This window comes from Puma concolor, chromosome B3, assembly GCF_028749965.1.
Source record: "Puma concolor isolate L17-30 chromosome B3, mPumCon1.1.hap2, whole genome shotgun sequence".
NCBI classification, from domain to species: Eukaryota; Metazoa; Chordata; class Mammalia; order Carnivora; family Felidae; genus Puma; species Puma concolor.
The window spans coordinates 137,819,437-137,843,034 of record NC_141672.1 but is presented as its reverse complement, the minus strand read 5'-3'; the positions used below and the strand labels follow the sequence as shown (position 1 = coordinate 137,843,034).

The following is a 23,598-nucleotide window of genomic DNA, read 5'->3' as shown; positions in this document are numbered from 1 at the left end:
CACCACGGTGATTTTCTAAAATTACATTTCCAAGCCCCAACAGCGTAGAACAGGGCAGAGAAACACATGGAGGATGTTACTAACCAAAGGCTGCCTCGTGCTGTCTTTTCCTTCCAGAAAGGGAAAAGTTATTTCACATGTGCACACGCGTGTGCACACACATGTACGCATACACGCACATACATATAGGTTTTTCCCTGATACACAAAATTCTTTGTGAACTAGCTATGTCTAATTCTGCTGGACCCTTTTTTTGAAAAAGGAGAGAAAAGGAGCCACAAACACCAGTATATTTCTGCTAGGGCTGGCTGGCTCTAAACATTTCAACTTTGAACTTTCACATAGCTGTCACCAAAGGCCAGAACTTGGCCAAGCCCAAAAGACCACTGAAGGGTCAGACGTCTAGAATGTCGTAGATCCAGGAGAGCAGAATATCAGAAGTTAGAAGCTGAATATCCTCTAGGCTTTTTTTTTTTTTTTTTTTTTTAGGTTCCTGTTAACTTCTGATCTCTTTACTTTTGTGAACAGTTGCCTTAAAGTTACTTTTTTTAAGTCAAAATGTTTCTATCCCTTGCCCCGTAGCAAGGCAAAAACCCTCTTGAGGAAGACAGGGTGACATTTTAAAGGGGCATCCAGAGGGTAGTAGAGGCGACTCTCCTGCAGTGATATTCTGAGCTGATGTGCGACACACACAACTGTGCCAGAGTTTCATAGTGTTTGTTTTGGTTTCAACATCTCAGACAAGCCAGCTTCCAGATCCTTCACATCCCAGGCTGCAGCTGACCAACGTTCCACAGGATGCCAACATGCTGGATATAGATTTTACCTAAAAGAAAAAGAAGAACCAGTCAATGCCCTCGGCAGAACCCTGCATCCATTCTGACCCTCACAGTCTCCATCCCATAGGCCACACTCACCCAACCACAGGACCTTTGGACATGCTATCTGGAAGGTAACTCCTTCTGTCCCTTCAGCTCCTCGCTCAGGATCCTAGCTCCCCATGCAGACCCCCTAGTACAGAGCTGCTTTTCTCCTTGTACTTCTCCTTCCTAGCAGTGCTACTGGTGTTTACTCCAGGGCTCCACAAAATTTTTCTGTTGAAAGCCAGACAGTAAACATTTTCAACTTTGTGGGCCCTACATTCTCTGTGGCAACTACTCAACTCCACCCCTGTGGAACAAAAGCCACTGTGGATAATAGGAACATGCTTGAGCAGGGCTGTGTTCCAATAAAACTTTATTTGTGGACACTGAGATTTTATCTGCAAATTTTTACAGGTCATGAAGTGGTAGCCTTCTTTTAATTCTTTTTCAACCAGTAAAAATCATTCTTGACTCACGAGCTGTGCCAAAACCAGGCAGACAGCCATATTTAGCCCATGGGCCATAGTTTGCAAATCCCTGGTTTATGCAATTATCTGATTCACGTCTGGCTCTTGCTTAGGCTGGGGGCTCCTTGTAGGCAAGACCCATGTCTGAGCTCACTCATCTTTAAACCCCTGGCACCAACCACAATACCAGGAGTGAAAGAAAGCCTGGAAACTAAATCCACTCAAGACATCATCCAAAGAGACTCAGGAGAGGAGGGAAAATCTGTGAGGTCAGAGCCACCAATGTCCTCTGCTCATGTTTGATCATGGGCATCAAAAAATCATACATGTAAAAATAGTGGGGATTTAGGAGAATTTACAAAATAATGAATTTCTTTTCATAATGTTACATGACCCCAAATATAAATATTATCATCATCATCAGGTAACTATTTTCTAAAAGATAACAAACATCCTATTTTTAGGAAATACACACTTAAGTATTTGCCAGAAAGGAACATGATATATGTAACTTACCCTCAAATGGTTCAGGAAAAAAAAAAAATCTGTATGTACACACACACACAGAGCCATCATAAGGCGACTGAGGTGAAACATTATACCAGGAAAATTTGGGTAAAGAGTATACTATTTTGGGGAGCACCTGGGTGGCTCAGTCGGTTGAGCATCCGACTTCGGCTCAGGTCATGATCTCACAGAGACTTCAAGTCCCGCATTGGGCTCTGGGCTGACAGCTCAGAGCCTGGAGCCTGCTTCAGATTCTCTGTCTCCCTTGCTCTCTGCCCCTCCCCCACTTGAGTTCTGTCTCTCTCTCCAAAATAAACATTAACAAAAAAATGTTTTAAAAAAGAGTATACTATTTTTGTTGTTGCAACTTTTTTTAGGCTTGAAATTATTTAACAAAAACTTTCAAGAAAAAAGAAAAAACCAGGGGCTCCTGGGTGGCTAAGTCGGTTAAGCATCTGAGTCTTGATTTCAGCTCAGGTTGTGATCTCACAGTTCACGACTTTGAGCCCCACACTGGGCTCTGTACTGACAGCACAGAGCCTGCTTGGGATTCTCCCTCTCCTCTCTCTCTCTACCTCACCCCCACTGTCTCTCTTAAATAAAAAATACACTTTTAAAAAAAGAAAAAACACAAAGATACACTCATATTGGCCACTAGGATACCCTACGCAGCAGACTGGTGGGCGGAAAAGACAAGTTGCCACAGCCGTGTCCAATCTGTGCAGGGTGGCTTTTTTCCAGCATCCACATGCGCCCTCCTCCCTTGGGCTGGGGAGTGGGGGCTAATCTCCCCCAACTGACATCCACGGAGCCCAGATGCTCACCCCACTCTGCAGATGCAGACTGAGGACCTCAGATGTAAAGACACCCACCAGGGCTGCCCCCCTCCCACAAGAGGCTACATCCACCGCGGGTTCAATGTAGGGGGGCCAAGGGACTGGGGACCGAGCTTTCAAAGCTTCCAAAGACCAAGAAAGGGACCCGAGTGAAGGGACTGGATTCCCAATGGCTCCACCGAAGCGGCCGTGCCTAGGAAGGGGAGCAGACTTGGGCCCTGGCCTGCTGAATCTGGGAGGAGCAGAGCATGAGGAGTCACAGAGGCACGGACTTCACGTAGGGCACACAGGCCGGAGACTCACCTTCTGATCCCGGGACATACATCTCAGGGATGCCGCGAGACCACACCCGGGGTCGTCCGCCAGGCCCCTGTCTGTGCCCACGCCCCCGGGCAGCCGCGAACACCCCTGTGCTTATAGAATAAATGTGCTCAAAGGACGGAGTGGGACGGGGCGGGCGCAGGGGGCCCCCCATGAATCACCACGCTCTGCACAACCACTCAGCTCCTCCACAGCACAGTGGGACGGGGGGAAAGGAAACAAGAGTTTACACACACCTCCAGAGGGGAGCAGTCACCCTGGGTGCCTGCGATCGCCCTCAGGGGGGTCACCAGCTCTCCAGAAGGAGGCGAGCCCCATCACAAGTCTGGGCCGTGGGGTAGGCTTCAGACTCTCCGGTGACGCTGTGACTCAGGAAGCTCCAGGGGACCGTGGACATGGACACTAGGGCTGTTTCATCTCCCTGCCTCCCCAAGGCCATGCAGATTTGGGGTTCTCCCCCAGAGGGCCCCGTGGGGTGGGGGACAAGCTCATGGCTGCAGCTCCCCCGGCTCTCCCTCCACTCGCTCAAACCCACACACATCACACATGCTGTCGACTCTCCCCCTCACTCCTCCCCACCCCTCAGTCCGCCTTGGGGTGCTTCCTTTCAAACCCACCATGAGCTTCACCTCCTCTGGAAAGAGCTTCCTGCCCCGGCGAGGTAACCCTCCTGGCTGTCCACAGCATCCCGTTCTTTCCTCCCAGCGGTTCCCAGGTTTCTGGCTGTCCCTCCCCAACCCCTGCCCCGGGCTCAGCACAAGCTCCCGGGGCACAGGCCAGGTTCACCCAACCTCACTCACAGTGAATGAAATTAGCAGGCTCGTGAGCCGGACACACAGAGGTGGGGGATGCGCAGAGATTTCTAGAAGGACTCTCTCAGCCTCTTTCTCTCCCCCAGAACAGCCAAACTGCTAACAACACTCCTGCTTCATTAAGAAGAGAAACCCGAGAGAGTCTCAGAGCTGAGCCCCCCGCACTCCCTGGCAGCTCCCTGAGAAGTGAAGACACATTTGGGCTCCATACCCCATGCTTATTCCTTTCAAACCTCCAAGCATCCTGTGCGACGACACTGGGTTATAACCATCCCGGAGAAGGAGAAGAGCGTGTCCCAACCTGTCCGTGTCCCGTGCTTTGTCTGTCAGCAGAAAAAAGCCCTCGGGGCGCCTGGGTGGCTCAGCCAGTGAAGCATCCGACTTCCGGCTCAGGTCATGATCTCAGGGTTTGTGGGTTCGAGTCCTGCACGGGGGCTCCGTGCTGACAGCTCAGGGCCTGGAGCCTGCTTCGGACTCTGTGTCTCCCTCTCTCACTGCCCCCCCCCAAGAATAAATAACATTTTAAAAAAGAAGAACCCTCAACACACAGGGTGTTGCATCTCTGTACCTGTGAGCACCTAGCAGCCGACCTCTCCGCACAGCGGTCCGGGACACCTCAGGGAGGTGAGGCGAGGACCACCACTGCATGTCAACCGTGCTCCCACTTTCATCCAGGACACCAACCACAGTAAGGAGCAACCAAACAACGTGGCCAGCTTTTGCAAAAGCATCGCTAAGATTATTTGTGCTAGGTTTTGGGTTGTTTCGTGGGGTTTTTTTTTCCTTTGTTCTTTTCACTTGATTCTTCTGTAGCCCTATAAGCTCTGGTGTGTGCGTGTGTGTGTGTGTGTGTGTGTGTGTGTGCGCGCGCGCGCGTGCATGTGTGTAGGCAGGAGACAAGTCACATTCACTTAGTGGTAAATTTTCATCGCCACGCAAATTCCTGTTGGTATAGGTTCTCTGCTCAGAGACCTAAAACTCAAATAGTTTTACGGTGCATGATACCTTAGCGGAGGACTGCCCCCAGATGGCCAATACTGCTCTTCAAAGAAACAGAAACGTCCCCTGACATGCCCGTCTTTCAGACAGAAGCTCAGCCTGTACAGAAGAGGGCTGGCAGAGCATCGTCCAAGCAGGTAGGGGGGTGACCCCCTGCTGTTGTCTGAGGTCCAGGTAGGTTACTCTGGCATCCTCAGGGGAACCTGTGGGTCGCTGATTCCTTCCCTGCCTCAGAAGCTCACCATACCCCATTGCCCCCACAGCTGCCCACATGTTGATGCTCCTAACAGCTTCGTTCCTCACTCTAGAACCTTCGTTCCAGAAGACGAGGAAGCAGGGAACAGAAGGGCCATTTGAGCCCAACCTTCAAGAAGTCACTGCTCTGGGGCACCTGGGTGGTTCAGTCCATTAAGCATCTGACTTCAGCTCAGGCCATGATCTTACGGTCCATGAGTTTAAGCCCCGCATCGGGCTCTGTGCTGACAGCTAGGAGCCTGAGGCCTGCTTCAGATTCTGTCTCCCTCCCTCTCTCTGCCCTTCCCCAACTCTCTCTCTCTCTCAAAAATAAGTAAACATTAAAAAAAACATTTTTTTTAAGTCACTACTCTGTGCTTAGCAACTTCCATAAGGTGCCCAGGACTCTGAGCCCCAGGCTCAGTCTAGCACAAGTAAGTCAATCTGCTTTCTCCTGCTCCCAGCCTTGCCTCCAGGGGCCTCTTGCTGCAAACAGCCACCTAATGCCCTTTGTTCCAAAGACAAGATGCCAGGCACAGCGCCTGGCATCCCAGCGGAAAGCTCATGGCTTTCTAATGAGATTCCCACAGGAAGCTCTATTCACAAGAGGGTGGGAGGCGGGCACTTGTAGAATGCATGCCTGGATTCCCACAGGCCACATCTTTTCCAAACCTAAGAAGCAGAGGGACGTAGCATGCAAGCTTGGGCGGGAGGAGCAGTGGGTCTCCCCAGCTCCCAGCACCCACCTTTGCACCCCACGTGTCACAGCCGCCACTACCACCTACAGACAACCGGGAGGAAGGGTGGCACCTGCCTCGCCACCGGGGGACATGCCCAACGGGTGTCACAGGGGTCTCCTGTAGGAAAGTGGGGATGCACGAAGACCCAGAACATCAGCCACAGCCGCACGCCAGGCCAACCAAGCTCAAAGCACACACAGCCGGGGTTCAAACGCCTTTGGAAACATGGAACCATTCCAAAACCCCAGGGTTCTCTGTACTCCGGTTAGCCGTCATTTATTTCTTCTAATTAGCCTTTTTAAGGACAGAACGGGGAACACATTTCCACAGACTTTGTTTCCCTCCACGCCCCCGCCCCATCTGGCCCTAAACGTTGGAGGTCTTATCTCATGGACTTGAACATCCCAGTTGCCCAGGAGCCTAAAAAGAGGGCTACGCACAGAAGTCAGGAAGCCCTGGCCACCTTCTCTCCATTTCCTGCCTGGCTGATGCGGCCAGGCTCTGCGTCCCAAAATGTCATCAAAGAACAGCACGTGTAATAGTATGGACCAAGTTACTGCCTCACTGCCCTGGGCACCGAAAACATGATTTTCCTCTTTGCAGTCACTCATAAAATAACCCAAGGTCATAATTCAGCTGCATCGATTTAAATGCAGTCTGTTTCCCAGAGGGAACCCCAATATTTCACTGAGCTAGGTCTAAACAGGAAAGACAAGTACCTGTGAAGAGATTATCAGGGGCAGACAGAGAAGTTCTCAAAAAACACTAACCCGAACATAAAACTGGTCTTAAAATTCGTGTTCTTTCAAACTTATTGACCTATAAAGTTGTTTGTAACATTCTGTCCAGGTGGAAAACTGTTCCAAAGCAGCACGTGTAACACGGTCCTACTTCTACAAAAAAAGAAAATTCACAGATATGTACTCACACACACTCTAGTGGTTACCGTTAAGTAGTGAGATTACAGCAATCTGATTTTTCCTTTCTCTTCTCCGTAATGTCTATAGCATACATGACATCTGTAATAAGGAAAGCTGTCACTCTCAGTCTTCCTAAATGGTCGGTCATCTCTGGGCCTGAGGGCTAGAGCAGTCTTGTGTCTGGTGACCCAGCTCCAAGTTCGCTCACATCCTGGTATCATTTCAAACACAAACAACACAACCAGGAGCTGCTTGAAGTTCGACAGACAGGAGGATGGTGCCTGGTGATGAGGAAAGCCTGTGGGAGGCAGCTAAAGTAGATTGTTACAGAATAAACACTGGGGCGCCGGGGTGGCTCAGTTGGTTGCATGTCTGACTCTTGATCTCAGCTAAGATCTTGATCTCAGGGTCATGTGTTCAAGCCCCATGTTGGGCTGAAAAACACAAAAAAAAGAAAGAAAGAAAAGAATGAAAAGGGGACCATGTCTACACGATTCAAAGATTAAAAAGATAGTAAGAGAATGCTGTGAGCAACGTTGGGACAATAATTTGAAAACTTGGATGAAGTGGAAAAAATCCCAGAAATACGACCCATATCAAAACTAACCCAAGAGGAAACAAAGACTATGTAGTCCTATCACTGTTCAAAGGACTGAACATCAATAGTTTTTTTTTGTTTGTTTTTTTTTTTTTACTCTTTGCACACAGAAAACATCAGGATCTGGTGAGTTTCAGCATGTTCTACTAAACATTTAGGAAACAAATAATTCTAATCTGATACAAACTGTTCCAGAGACACGGCAAATAAGGAACCTACCCTACCTTGCTTTATAAGGAAAACGTGTCTTACTGGTAAAACATTTACCAAAGCCTGACAAAGATATCACAAAGTAGGAAAAGGACAAAGCAATCTTGGTCACTCAGACAACCAAAGAAAGCCCTAAATAACTATCATCAAAATAGAGGCAGCGACGTGCATGACAGGATAACACAATGACAATCACACTCCTTTTGTTGCACAGACGCAAAGTTGGTTTAATATCAGAAAAATCTAACACAATTTCACCACCTTAACAGATGGAAGGTTAATAAACAGTATGACCGACCCTCTCAACAGAGCTAGAATAGGCATTAAAATAAAATTTGACATTAGCAAACTAGGGACAGAGGGAACCTTTGCAGGAAAGAAATTCTACGAAACCCTACAGCCACCACCACTCTTAGTGGCCAGCATGGAAAGCACACACTTTAAGGTCAAGAATAAGGCAGAATGTCTATCGCTTCTATTTAACAATGATTTAGAGGCAGAGGCGCCTGGGTGGCTCAGTCCGTTAAGCGTCTGACTCTTGATTTTGGCTCAGGTCGTGATCTCACAGTTCAGGAGACCAAGCCCCGAGTGGGGTCTGTGCTTGGGATTCTCTCTCTCCCTCTCTCTCTCTGCCCCTCCCCTGCTCATGCTCTCTGTCTCAAAATAAATAAATATCTTTTTAAAAAGTCACCACGTGTTGAGGGGCCCCAAGTACTGCTGTGTCATGTGGAGCTGGAGCCACCCACTATGAAAGTGGCCAATGACCTACTCCAGAGCATATGCTCTGAGACCCTGTTTCTTTTTTTTTTTTTTAATTTTATTTATGTTTGTTTATTTTTGAGAGAGAGAGAGAGAGAGAGAGCACGAGCTGGGGAGGGGCAGAGAGAGAGAGGGAGACCCAGAATCCGAAGCAGGCTCCAGGCTCCAAGCTGTCAGCACAGAGCCCAATGTGGGGCTTGAACTCAGGAACAAGGAGATCATGACCTGAGCCAAAGTCGGATGCTCAACCGACTGAGCCATCCAGGCACCCCTCAGACCCAGTTTTTTACCTGTTCTTGCCCTTGAAACAAACCAGGGAGCATACTCAGACTTTCATAAAAGCAAACGTGAGGCTCCCGGGTGGCTCAGTCGGTTGAGCATCCGACTTCGGCTCAGGTCATGATCTCATAGTTCTTGAGTTCGAACCTCGCTTCGGGCTCTGTGCACACAGCTTGGAGCCTGGAGTCTGCTTCAAGTTCTGTGTGTGTCTCTCTCTCTGCCCCTCTCCCCTGCTCACACGTGCTCTTTCTCTCAAAAATAAACATTAAAAAAAAATGTATTATCTGTTACCTAACACCTACCAGGGGGTTCAATTTAATCATCTGCTTTTAGAAACAAAATCACTATGCCGAAGACATACCTGCCTTCCTATGTTTACTGCAGCATTATTTATGACAGCCGAGACATGGAAACAACCAAAGTGTCCATCGACAGATGAAAAGATAAAGAAAATGTAGTGGGTATATATATATGTAATGGAATATTATTCAGCATAAAAAAGAAAGAAATCCTGCCATTTGCAACAACATGGATGGACCTTGAGGGCATTATGCTAAGTGAAATATGCCAGACAGCGAAAGACGAATACAACATGATCTTACTCATATGTGGAATCTCAAAAAAAAACACCATACTCATAAGAAAAAGAGACCAGATTTGTAGTTAGCAGAGGTGGAGGGTTGGGGGTGGGGGACTCGGGTGAAGATGGTCAAAAGGTGCAAGCATCCAGTTAAGAGATAATACGTACTGGGGATAGCTGTGGCTAACACTGCCTTATGGTGTACCTGGAAATTGCTAACAAAGTACCAATGTCAATTCAGCGCGTACGGTCAGCCTAGAAGAGGCACTTGCTCCATTGTTTGAAGTACTAAGATGAGCCGTGGAATTTTCTTAATCTGACAGTGGTTTCAATACTTCTTTTCATGGAACCAGACACAATACCAATCCAGCAGTCTTTAAGCCACAATAATTCTTGTGTCCATGTGCTCAGGAAAGGGCCCCTTTGGGGATGCCCGGGTGGCTCAGTGGTTAAGCATCCTACTCTTGGTTTCAGCTGAGGTCATGATGTCACAGTTCATGGGTTCGAGCCCCACATTGGGCTCTGCGCTTAAGAATGCAGAGCCTGCTTGGGATTCTCTGTCTCTCCTTCTCTCTCTGCCCCTCCCCCGCTCACCCTCTCCTTCTCTCTCTCTCAAAGTAAACATTTAAAAAAATGTTAAAAAAAATAAAAGAAGGAAAGGGCCCCTTTTCCTAACTTACACTAAAGTACAAGCCTAAAGATAGACTATCTGGACAGACTGATTGATGCATTTCTTTGTTAGGGTCTTTTCCTATTTAGTGAGATGCAAGGCTTCCACAGCTAGTTCAGTCATGAAGTATGGATGAGATTCTATTTAAGTGTCTCAGCATCAAAACAGTACATTGAGCCCCGTAAGCCCACAAGGGCTCCCTACTGTACAATACTTCCAGGCCTGCAGGACACAGCAAACCCTCTTCATTGTGACTAATAACGAGGACACAGTTTTCTTCACGTTATGTTTTATTTCTGTGCATTGAACATGAGACAGATGAAATGGCTAAGCAATAAAACCAGTACGACCACGAACTTTCTTACGTGTATATTATGTGATAGTATGGATGAACATCACTGATTGTTCCCATTCTACTCAAAGGGCTACTATTTACCTAACATGCAAATTATAGCTAATGGTTTTGCTCTGCTATCTACTATAATCAATCCATGCTTTAATGTTTGTGTATTCTTAATAAAATGTAGGTGTGATTTTTTTTAATGTTTATTTATTTGGGGGGGTGGGAAATGTGAGCATGAGTGGGGGAGGGGCAGAAAGAAAGGGGGAGACAGGATCTGAAGCAGGTCCATGCTGACGGCAGACAGCCCGATGCAGGGGTCAAACTCACAAACCATGATATCGTGACCTGAGCCAAAGTCAGAGCCAAAGTTAAGAAACCGGCTGAGCCACCCAAGCACCCCCAAGAAAATAGCATTTTTTTTAAGTTAAAAATACATACATATATTTGTAAAACACCTGGCAATATACGTAACAGAAACTTATAAAACATTTATGGAGACATTTTTGAAAGTACTGAAAGACATTTTTTTTTAAATACCTAAGTAAATGGAAAGTCATCCCATATTCATGGACTGGAAGGATTCTCACAAAGGGGCTGATTTCCCCCTAAACTGATGCATGGAGTCAAAATCCCAAACATGCTTCTGTTGAATCTGACAACTGATTTATAAAGAAGGGCCAAGAACAGCTGTGCTGACAAAGAACAAGTCAGGAGAGGTTGTGGAAGACTGGCCTTCTCAGGAATGGAAACGCTGCATGTGCTGGTTAATCTGACATGTCAACTTGACAAGAGTCACAAGGTGCCCTGACATTTGGTAAAACATTCTGAGTGTGTCTGTGAGGGTGTTTCTAGAGATTAACAATTTTATCAGTAGACCAAATGAAGCAGATTGCCTTGTCTGATGTGGGTGGGCCTCGTCCAATCAGTTGGAGGCCGGAATAGAACAAAAGGCGGGTAAGAGGGAATTCACTCTCCCTGCTGACTGTTTTCAAGCTGGGCCACTGGTCTCCTCCGTCACTTGGAATAGGACTTACATCCCTGGCTCTCCTGGTTCTCAGACCTTCAGACTTGGACCTTTATAATAAATCTTTCTTTATGTAGATACATATCCTATTGGTTCTGTTTCTCTGGAGAGCTGTCCAGGGAAAACTCAGGATTGGGTCCAGCCTGGACCTGTATTCCCCTTTGTCGGCAATAACTGGAAACTTAAGCAAACAACTTCCTCTTCTCTGAGGCTTTGAGCCCTCATCTCTAATCTACGCTCACCCCCGTCCTTACATTGAGAATCTCATACATCCAAAGAGCACACTCCAAAAGAATCCAAAACGCAAACTACAATCCTGAAGTCACAGAGTCATTCTGACTTTCCTACAGGCTCCCTTTCTCATCGGTAAATTCCAGCCAAGGAGTAACCCTCGCCCCACTCCACGCTCTCAGCCATCGGTTTTAGAGTGGCTGAAAGAGAAGTGCCCATTTGTGGGCAGTCTGTGGCACAGGCAGCTGCCGGAACCAGGTCCCCTCAGGCACTGCGCGACAAGCTCGTCGTCTGATATTCAGTCCCCCTTTTCTTCACGCAAAGCTGATTCCTCCAGCGTTCGCATTTGGGGAAAGTGGGAATAACCATTTCTCTGCCAGCTTTCTGGGTGCTGTGCATTCTAGGAAGGGATCAAAGCGGTTCCCCCCATAAGCAGAACGCCCCAAGGTCAAACACATAACCAAAGAACAAGGACACATGGACGCCACACCTGGCTTTGCGTTGTTTTCCAAGGTGAACCGTCCCACCACCCCAACACCCGAGGGCCCAAGGAGGAAGCAAGCTGCTGCCCTCCCCCCCCAACCCCCGTACCTGTATTTGATGTCAAATACTGTGGAGTCCTCATCCTCATCATCTTCTTCGTTCAGCGGGGCCATTTCCACTCGCTCGGCTGGAGTAGTGATAATGTCATACTTGCGGGTCTTCTTCAACCTCTTTCCCGACCTGGAGGAAGGGAGGCACGTTCCTGAGAACTCTATGATGCCCAGAGGTAAGTGACGTTGCCCCCTCCCGCTTGCTCCGGGCAGCCCTGGCAGACGTCCCAGCTCCCTCCCTTTCGGCCATGGGAACTCTTACAGATTCTGGACCTCGCCAATCCTCTTGGTCCTCACCTGCAAAGTGGAGATGATCATGCCTGCCCTGAGCACTGAAAAGCCCAGTGAGCAAATAAATAGTACCCCAATGCAATATTTTTAAAAGGGCAAAATTAATGCAAAGAAAATCTGCGATGAGCCAAAGATGAAAATGTTCAATGAAGACAGGATCCAGCCCTGGGTGTGCATGGGCGTAACACATCTGTCCCCTTGCCCCCTCCCCCCACCTCCCCAAGCATAGATGTCACAGGTGGCACCGACAGGCCAACCAGTGGGATCTGGGTCAAGGCTCAGGCACTCTCCACCTGTGTGATCTCAGGCAAGTCGGTTAATCTCCCTAAGCCTCAGTTTCCTCCTAAATAAAATAGGATACAGACAGTATTTGCCCCTCACAGCCAAGAGAGAATTAAATGAGATGGTGAATTCAAGGAGCCTACACACAGGAGGCTCTCAGCAAAAATTACTGTTAGTAAAAATAATAAACAAACAGAAGTGCTATAGCCTCTCTCAGATGACAAGGGCTTGTAAAAAAAACAAGTCAATATCATTTCCAGCATGAGGATTTATGGGGACAGTGAGTTATAACACGAAGCTTTTACCTCTGGGATGGTAAAGGGTCACCGCGAGCCACCGGGAAAGTGCTAAGACACGTCCTTCGGTCTCTGGCGTTAGTCACTCTGCACGAAGGATGCTACATTTATCAGGGCAGGGCTGAAAGTTTATAATGCCACTGGGAATAATACTATTATCATGACTACTGATGCTCTTTGCCATTTATTTCTCCACTATCTTGACTATTTTCCCAAATGCCTTGTATTCTACGGTGTCTCTCCGTTTTGACTACATTTGATACTGTCTATGAGAAGCCAGACAACCTCCTCCCTGCAAATAATCATAAATGGGGCACTGAAGAATCGTACACTCCTGCAGACTGTCAGCTCTTCCCAGGTGGTGACCACATCCAGGATACACGCAAGACCTCTTTGTCCCCCACATGCAGAAATTCTTTGCTCAGTTTGTAAAATGATGAAATAAGAAATTCACTTTAAGGTTTCTTTTTTGTATATCATTTTTTAAGTTTATTTCTTTATTACTGAGAGAGACAGAGCACGAGCAGGGGAGGGGCAACAGAGAGAGAGGGAGACACAGAATCCGAAGCAGGCTCCAGGCTGTCAGCGGTCAGCACAGAGCCCGATGCGAGGCTCGAACCCACGAACCATGAGATCATGACCTGAGCCGAAGTCAGATGCTTAACTGACTGAACCCCCCAGGCGCCCCAACTGTCAGGTTTCTCATAATTTCTTAGCAACAGCAAATTGTTCTTGTCTTACCTGGTATGATTTACCAAAAACATGAAAGTGTCACTTACGTAGAAAAAGTAGATATTTATCTGTATGTGTACCTGTATCTTCGGCATAAAGCACCCTATACAACCTCTAGTACCTGCTCCTTGTGGTTTTTCAGGGAGAGACTTCGAGAGACAGGGAGAAACCAGCTATAAATTCTGATGATTGGGGCACCTGGGTGGCTCAGTCGGCTAAGCATCCGACTTTGGCTCAGGTCATGATCTCGCAGTTCATGAGTTTGAGTCCCACATCGGGCTCACTGCTGTCAGCCTGTCAGCACAGAGCCCACTTTGAATCCTCTGTCCCCACCCCCTCTCTCTCTGCCCCTCCATTTGCCTTCTCTCAAAAAGATATGAAACATTAAAAATAAAAAGTCTGGTGATCACCACACCCTACCATAAAGCTATCTGCCCTACCTGGACAGACACACACACACACAGAGGCATGGGTGTGATTGCTTGTATTTCAAATGTGAGATGAGGCATGGTACCAGTACCAAGCTTGGGGGGTAAGAGGGGCACAGCCAGTCACCTCCCCAGTGGTCCTGGACAATGGCATTTTAGAAGGAGGCTTTATGCAAGAGTATAAACACTAACCTTGTAAACACCACTAGTCCTACATTCTCAACCCTCAACAGACTTCTTTTCTATCCACCTCCCCCCAAAGGAGTAAAGTAACTCTCTGCCTTCTGCCCTAGCTGACTCATAATCCTTGACCAACTCCATCTCCGATACTGGACAGGGGAGATTAGAAACAGCTCCAGATGCCACAAGCCACCCAAGACAAAGGCACAAGGAACCACCCATCCCCAGGCCCTGAAGACGGGTCAACATCCCCATCTACGCAGACCCTCACACCACACCTTTGTCAGGAAAACAGCCCCACATCTCCACCCAGATGACTCACAGCTGTTCAGAGCTCTCTGCAAAGCCTGGCTTTGCAAAGGTTTTTGCCCAAAGAGACTGACAGCCTGATGGTTTCAGGCTGAGGAATCACAGTGCTGTTTGTAGCTCTTTTGCGGGTACAAGGAAGCCTAGAAAATGCGAAATCTGATCTGAAAACCTCGTTGTACACTCGGAACTTGAAACCTAATTTAGTCATCGGCCCTGGAGCAGGACTGACTGCTGACTCTGGAAGAAGGTTCTGGAGGCTCTGACTTTAGCTCTGCTTCATGGGAGTGGATCCCTGTCACCCCTAAAATCACCTCCCTTCTTCCCGATGGTTTATAGAGTCTCGTCATGAGAAAATTAACTTAGCTAGTTTAAAGTAAGACCCTTGAACAGTTACCCAGGGGAGAAACTGGAAAACACCACCAGCTTCTAGAATGTCACGGCCTACTTGGTTTAATGCCACCCATTCCAACCATGTGACCTCAGCAAATAATTTTAAACCCCAAGATTACACCAAAGGTGTAATGGTTAATTCTATATGTTAATTCTGTATGTCAACTACCACAAGGCGTTCAGGCATTTCATCAAACATTACTTCTGGGTGTTTCTGTGAGGGTATTTCTGGATAAGATTAACATCTGAATTGACAGACTAAGTAACAGACTGCTCTCCTCGGTGTGGTGGGCCTCATCCAATCAGCTGAAGGTCTGACCAGAACATAAAGACTGACCTCCCTGCCTGACTGCCTTTGAGCTGGGACATTGTTTTTTGTTTGTTTCTTCCCTATGTTGACAATTAAGCTGAAAAGCTAGCTTTTCTTGGGTTTCAGGCCTGCCAGCCTTGGGATGGGAACTTACACCACTGCAAGCTCTTGGGTTTCTAGATTGCACGTTCTCCTTGCAAATCTTGGAACTTGTCAGCCTCCTTAATCTTGTAAGCCAATTACTTAAAAAAAAAAAAAAAAAAAAAAAAAAATATATATATATATATGTATATGTATACATGTATATATACATATATATATAAATCTATTGACTGATTATATACAAGTGATTAATGTTTTAATAATATAATTCAGATGTTACATATTGATATATGTTCCATGGCTCTTAGAAAGATAGATCGATCCATCCATCCATCCATTGACCCTCTTGGTCCTGTTTCACTAGGAGGACCCTGACTAGGGACAAGAGGCCACTAACAAGGGCCCTCGTGCATGCTTTAAATGCCAGTTCTGACGTAATGAGCTGAAGAAATTACATTCCAAATGATCAGCTCTCTGAGACACAGAAACATCACAAACAAGGAGCGATGTCACTGTTCCGTGGCTGGATGTGTTAACAGGGACACTGGGACCCGGTGAGAGGTTGAAGAGACCCAGACGCATGGACAGAGGCCTCCAGGGACAAGTGCCTTCAGTGGAGGGGGGCGGTCACAGTCAATGCACAAGCTACGCACGCATTCAGGTGGGGCGGGATGGGAGGCTCCCCACGTATTTGTCACCAGAGGAGGCGAACCCCTCCTTTCCTAGCAGTGCCCAAGTCAGAAGCAGAGAAACGCGTGACCAGTCAGTGAGCATTTCCCGCAGACTCCAAGGGTCCTGGGGCTGGAGAACAGTGTCATCCTGCTTCAGGGAGGGAGAACGGGAGAAAGCAGAAAACGGATAGTTCTCCAGCCCGAATAACTTCACCCAGTCCTGCTCTGTCTTCTCTGAGTGTGGACACTCTAACGTGTCTTTTCTAATTAATACCAGTCCACGACAGGTGAGCTCTTGCTGGGCTAAGTCGTTTACACATACGATCACGTGTCACAGCTCATCAAGCACTCTATAAGGTGCCGCCGCCTGCCTCACAACTGAGGAAAAGGGGGCTCAGAGAGGTTGATGTTCCCACGGCCAAGGCCAAAGGCTGCCCCAGAACAAAGCTCCCTGGCGGTCACCTTGAACCACCCGTGCCTGCCAGGAGGCAAGGCGCCAGCTGTCTCCAGATACTTCCTGCTCACTCTCAAACGCAAGCCCACTCTGCACCCCCACCAGACTCCACCCCCACTCCACGTTAACACCAAGAAACTCTCTGCCCTTCTAGAACCTGCCACTTAACAGAGCTCACACATTCCTACTCCAAATTGATCTGCACACACTCCTAATGAACTCGCTCTAAATCGTGGACCCTCAGGACGGGAGTCGGTGCAAAGCAGGCCAGTTTCCATTTCCTCCCTCCTTTCGGCGTCTACATCTTCAGGGGCCTGGGTGAGTCCCCTTCCCACGTAGTCCCCGCGGTTGAGGGGACCTGGTCACCTACCACACCCCCAGTTCCAGGAGTAGCTGTGGGACTGAAGCCCGAGCCAATCAGTGTGTTGCAATCCCCAGGCCTCGGCAAGAGGGCGGGACTGGGGACCAATCAGAGCCAACGGCCTTTTGCTAGGAAGGCTGGACCGGGGGCAGTAAATGCTCCATCCACTGGTCTTGAGACCCAAATGAAGCAAGCCATCTTGCCACCTTCTGGAAATGGAAAGTAAAGGGGTGCCTGGGCAGCTCAGTTGGTTAAGCGTCGGAGTTTGGCTCAGGTCATGATCTCACAATTCAGGGGTCAAGCCCCACGTCCGGATCTGTACTTAGAGTGTGGAGCCTGCTTGGGATTCTCTCTCTCTCTCTCTCTCTCTCTCTGCCCCTCCCCCATTCATGCTCTTTTTCTGTCTCTCTCTCAAAATAAACAAACTTAAAAAGAAAAAAAAAGAAATGGAAAATAAAGCCCATATGGCAGAAGGCAGATTGGGAGGGAGAGAGATCAAGTTCCAAATCTACTATAAAGCCAGCCCTCCTTGGGGCGCCTGGGTGGGTCAGTCGGTTGAGCGTCTAACTTCAGCTCAAGTAACAATCTCACCATTCATGAGTTCAAGCCCCACGTCGGGCTCTGTGCTGACAGCTCAGAGCCTGGAGCCTGCTTCGGATTCTGTGTCTCCCTCTCTCTCTGGCCCTCCCCCACTTGCACGCGCGTGCTCGCTCTCTCTCTCTCTCTCTCTCTCTCCATCTCTCTCTCAAAAATAAACACTAAAAAAATTAAAAATAAATGAATAAATAAATAAAATAAAGCCAGCCCTCCTTGACAGCTACCAAAGCCAGCCTGGGCTGAGGTTTCTGTCACACACCACATGGAGAATCCAAACAGTCACAGGATCCTGACGGAACGAAGGCAGGCACAGCATGAAGTGAAACCATCGCTGTAACAGTACAAACCATCTTGGGATTTTCCTACCTGCTAACGGTAAAACTTCCACATGTACATACAATTTCATTTCTTCTAACCCTTCAAAACCCCAGGACTCATCCCTGCTCTAGAAAGAAAGAACCCATACATACAAAGTGCCTCAGTGACAATATCCTAAACATTTCTGCTTAGAGCCACCGGGGAACAGGTTTTCCAAGAACACAAACATCCTGGTGACTCCTTCCCACAGGGATGTTTTATAAGCACACTGGCCTGCGAAAAAGGCCAAGGCCACATGGCCACAAAGACTCTGAAGTCCCCTGAGTCTCTCCAGGGGACAGTGCGTCAGCTTGTGGGCACAGCCCTCATCTCGGTCACCAACCTGAGGAAGAAAGTTCTAGACACCTGGTTCTAGAGCCCAGGTGCAGAGTCAGATCTGAGTTCATAAGCCAGCAATTCTATACACAGGCCTGTTTCCACAGTCATACACAGGGGAGGGGGTGGGGGGGCAGGCAGGGGAGGAGCCTGCCAAAACTGTCAGGCATACAGCTTCCAGCTAAAGAAGATTCGAGAATCAAAGAAGGGAAAAGATGTAGCTGGCCTGTGCTCTACAGCATGGCCCCGTTGACACCATTTCTCTTCAGTGAATGAGGTCCCTTTATTTTTTTATTTATCCATTTTTTGAGAGAGAAAGAGAGACAGAGACAGAGTGCTTGGAGGAGGGGCAGAGAGAGGGGGGAGAGAAAATCCCAAGCAGGCTCCGTGCTGTCAGTGCAGAGCCTGACCCGAGGCTTGGAACCATGAGATCATGACCTGAGCCGAAATCAGGAGTTCGACACTTAACTGACTAAGCCACCCACGCGCCCGTGGAACAAGGTCCCTTTGAACCAGATGGCCTCAACGAAGAGATGGCAAGCCGTGGCTTTAAGTAAATGTTCACATTGTGTTTCACAGGAAGAAGCAAGACCAGAGAAGTTCTAAGAGACAAAGGATCCTTCCACAGGAGCCAAAACACACATTTCTAACAAGGCAGAGGAAAAGTTCAAGATTCTTTTACTCTGAAATGTGATCCTAAAGCCAGAGGATTTGTTTACGCAGAGGCCCTGTCAGCAGCTGCCCAGAAGCGGGTTTCCCAGTGAGTGGGGGCTGTTCCGCTTATGCAAACACAGAGGCCGGGGAGCAGAGCATCGGGGCTTAGCGGGCCAACGTGGAGGGGGGCCTTCCGTCCCTGCCCTTCCCCGCGAGGAGGAACAAAACTAAACCAACCCTTAAGGGTTAGTTTGTTATGAGAAATCCAGCTGGGGGTGCAGCAGTCAGACCCATAGACTGCACATCCAGAGATGGGGTTTGGATCTCGGCTCCCCAATTCCTCTGTTACGTGCCTCCGGATGACTCACTCCCCTGAATCTTTAAAAAAAAAATTTTAACTTTAATGTTTATTTATTTTTGGGAGACAGAGAGAAACAGAGTGCAAGCAGGAGAGGGGCAGAGAGAGAGGGAGACACAGAATCCGCAGCAGGCTCCAGGCTCCGGGCCGTCAGCACAGAGCCCGACACGGGGCTCGAACTCATGAACGGAGAGATCATGACCCGAGCCGAAGTCAGACGCTTAACTGACTGAGCCACGCAGGCGCCCCTGAATCTTAATCTCATGTCCATTGGTACCGCTGGCCAGGCTCAGTTGGGGTTCTGGTGATGGAGCCTCATGGTGCCTCCCACCTCACCCACTCCATGGGCCACAGCACGCCCGTTTCCCCCACGAGGCCTTCCCAGGACACCCCACAGAGGTCAGGTTTCCTGCTGCCTCAGATTTCTGTGATCTCCATTCGCAGACACTGCCCCCGCTGTGGGGCACCATCTGCATGTGACTCTGAACCACGTGTGGCCCTCTTGCATCACTGTTCCGCTGGGGTGACAGTAATAGCAGCCACCACAACGGGGCAACACTCAGTGCCAGGCATCACCTGCGTACTCCTAGTGGAGCCTCCGGCCATCATGGAGTCAAGGAAACAAAAGCCAGGAGGCACTGAGCGACCTGCCCCGCGAGTGGGGCTCAAAGCTACGTCTACCACATTCCAGAACCCAGGCTCTTCACACTCCAACAGAGAGCAGGAGACGCACCGGGGACACCGGGGATCCCCACAATGTCAGACAGCAAGAATGCAATTGCAATTTCTTGTGGTCGTCCCCTGCCTCCTCCACCACCGAAAAACAACTGACGGAGGACCGTGCCAGCAAAGGGAGGGCGCGCCGTGCTTCCGACGACAAAGTGTCCACGCCAATGTCATGCCTCTCATATTAATCTACAAGTTTAACGAAATCCAATAAAATACGGACAGATTTTTGTTGGGGGATCTAGACGGGTTAGTCCCAAAGCTCAGAGAAGGGGGAAAAAATGGATAACAAGAATAGCTAGGAAAATTCTGGAAAAGAGGAGTTTGAAGGGAACCTGATCCTAAATAGGGTTTACCTAAGCCTGGGGGTTGGGAGGGAGATGGGGGTTCTGCTAATGGGCTCAGAGTTTCTTTCTGGGGTGATGAAAATCTTCTAAATTGATTGGGGTAATGGTGCGCAAGTCTGTGCATGCACTAAAAACCATGAATTGGACACTTTAAATAGGTGAATTGTGGGATGTGAGAATTATCTTATAAAGCTGTTACTAACGACAGGGAAAGACAGGGCCACCTGGGTGGCTCAGTTGGTTAAGAGTCTGACTTCAGCTCAGGTTATAATCTTGTGGTTCATGAGTTCAAGCCCCACGTCGGGCTCTGTGCTGACAGCTAAGAGCCTGGAGCCTGCTTCAGATTCTGTGTCTCCCTCTCTCTCTGCCCCTCCCTGGTTCGCACACTCTGTCTCTCTCAAAAATAAACAAACATTTAAAAAAAAATTTTTAACGTAAACATGGGGTGCCTGGGTGGGTCAGTCAGTTAAGCATCTGACTGCTGATTTCAGCTCAGGTCTTGATCTCACAGATTGTGGGTTTGAGCCCCACATCAGGCTCTGAGCTGACAGCACGGAGCCCGCTTGGGATTCTCTCTCTCCCTCTCTCTCTCTGTCCCTCCCCCACCACACACACACACACACCCTCTCTCTCTCAAAAAATAAATAAACATTTTTAAAAAATAGGGAAAGATACGTATTTATTTACATGTGTCTGTACATACATTACACTCATTTCTCTACTTTTAAAACCTCCCAGGAAAGAGACACAGGAAATTGATGGCAAGCAGAGAAGAAAGCGTGGTGGCTGAGGGGACAAGAGGTAAGAAGGACATTATTCACAATATATTCTTTGGCTCCTCAGGAATTTTGAACCATGTGAACATACGATCTATTTTTAAAAGGAACAAACGAGGAAGTAAAATTCAAAGTCAGTAATTAAAAAAATACTTTAAATGCATCAGGCCTGCTCTCCCCTTGGAGCTGGCCCAGGGGCCCCTCTGCTCCGCCCAGAGGCCTCATGTTGCCTCCCCTCATCTGGGGACTTTAGGAGCCAAACCCAGCAACCGAACCTTTCCTGCGCCCTGGCTGATTTCATTTTTAAGCCCATTAAAGTAGGTCTGTAGCTCGAGGACCAGCTTGCTGCAGAAACCACACTACTTGTCACAGAGAGCATGTCACCTCTGACATTTAGAAAAATTAACAGGGGCCCCTGGGTGGCTCAGCTGTTGAGCATCCGACTTTGGCTCAGGTCATGACCTCACGGTTCATGGTTTCAAGTCCCACATGGAGTGAGCACGAGCCCCGCCTCAGGTGAGCTCAAGCCCCACTTTGGGTGAATTCCACTTCTCTCTCCCTCTCCCTCCCTCTCTCCCTCTCTCTCTACTCCCCGTCCCCCGCCGTCGTAGGATTCTCTCTCTCTCTCCACCCTCGCCCACCTGCGCCCTCTCTCCCTCAATAAAAATAAAATATTTAAAAACAAAAAAAATTAATAAAGAAAATAAGAACGAAATGGGGTGGGGGACAGAACCAAGAAGCTGCTGGGAGCTGGCTGAGATGCCACACAGCCTTAATGCCTGGTGGGGCTTCTGCTCTGGGGTCAGGGGCTTTTCCCATTTTTCCCTCTGACCTTGACCCTGCACCTCCAACCTCAGAGCGTAAGACATAACTACTGAGGCTTCCCTAGAAAACTAAGTAACCTCGGGGTGCCCAGGTGGCTCAGTCAGTTGAGCGTCTGACTCTTGATTTCGGTTCAGGTCATGATTCCAGGGTCATGGGATCAAGTCCTGCATCAGGAAGATTCTCTCTGCCCCTCTCCCCTTCTCTCTCTCTCAAAATAAATAAATAAATAAATACATAAATAAATAAATTTTTTTTTATTAAAATAAAGAAAACTAAGGCGCCTGGGTGGCTCAGGTGATTAAGCCTCCAACTTTGGCTCAGGTCTTGATCTTGCAGTTCACGAGTTCAAGCCCCACGTCGGGCTCTGTGCTGACAGCTCAGAGCCTGGAACCTGCTTCGGATTCTGCGTCTCCCTCTCTCTCTGCCCCTCCCCCACTCACACAGGTACACGTGCTCTCTCTCTCTCTCTCAAAAATAAATAAAAACATTTTTAAAAAATTTAAAAAAAAAAAGAAAACTAAGTAAATCTGAAGAAAGAACCCAATTCCAAAACCCACCTTCAAGCTTCCCTGCAGGAAGGAACAACAGTGCTGTCCCTGGAGAATAGGGCTAGGATTAACCCCCAGCTCAGGAGGCAAGGCCAGCGCCACTGCTCACCAAGGCCGGTGGCCAGGATACAATTCCCAAGTACAACCCTCCTTCCTGGGGCCCGGCCCCTGCGCCCCACCCAAAACCTTCCTTTTAAAGCAGTTGAAACAAGCCACTGAAGGAGGTAAACACGCTAAGTTCCAACAGGAACTTCATCGCGCTAAGCTCCGGGTGGGCACCTGGGGACTGATGGTCAGGTCCATGAGACAAAGCTTTTCCTCCAGCACAGTGTGAGCTTCAAGGTCTCCAGCGGCCCAGCTCTACCATGGTTCCAGTCAGGCCCTCCTGAACACTGGTGTTCGAGAGCCTTCCAGATGCACCCAGAAGCAAGCACCTCCACGCCTTTCTCTGTCCTTGGGCTGCACCCTCCCCACCGTGCCAGGGCTCCTCGGCTCCGGCACCCGGCTCCCGGTCAAGTGCAGTGACTCAAAGCACCGCGTCAAAAACACAAATGCCACAGAGCCCCGCAGGCACAGGAAACCAGTGAAGCAGGCCTGGTGCGACACGAACATCAGAACGGGATGACAAACGGCGACCAACGCTCTTTGGCTCAGAGACGCAAGGTGTTCACAGCCCCGGCCGAGAGCGATGGCTGCGACCCAGCGCCTACCTGTGACTGTCACCTGGAACAGAGGCCCTATGTTTCCAGGGATTCTCGTCTGTCGAGAAAAGCAGACCTCGATTCTCACATGAAGACTTCCAATTTGTAAGTGTCCTCAACCATCTCAGTTGTCAAAAACACAGCGCAGATCAAAACAAAACAAAGCAAAACAAAATAAAACAAAACAAAACAAAAAACGTATCTGCGGACCATCAGTTTGCAACCTCTAGCTCCTGGCCATGGTCATGGATGCCAAGCAGGAGTGATACTCAACAACTCAACGAAAAAATCATGAGCCCAGAAAGATGGAATGACTAGCATGTTCAACCAAGGCCTTCCTCATACCTGCTCCCCAGCAGTTCAGTTGTTATTCACACAACCTAGCTGCCTCCCTCCCTCTTGGGCACCATCCCCTTGGGGTTCACGGAAGTGGTGTCATTTCTGACGGAGCCCAATGCCTACATCCGGCACACAATGTGCGTTGTGCCCCGGGGGTGCGTACAGTTCATATAAACACGGATCATACAAAACGGGCCACAGGACCCCAAAGAGCTTGATCACAAGCCTTAGGGCTTTTCTTC

General features: G+C 48.6%; 1 protein-coding gene across 1 annotated transcript in view; it reads right to left on the bottom strand.

Moving 5' to 3' along the window:
* Positions 1–274: 274 nt before the first annotated feature.
* The window catches only part of FAM174B (family with sequence similarity 174 member B), a 34,294-nt gene continuing 10,970 nt past the window's right edge, over positions 275–23,598 (bottom strand). Inside the window, exons 2-3 of the mRNA XM_086711478.1 lie at positions 11,985–12,116; positions 275–826 (exon numbers count right to left, since the gene is read on the bottom strand). Coding sequence (XP_086567604.1) covers positions 823–826; positions 11,985–12,116 — 136 coding nt within the window. The 3' untranslated portion in view covers positions 275–822. The remainder of the gene's footprint in view (positions 827–11,984; positions 12,117–23,598) is intronic.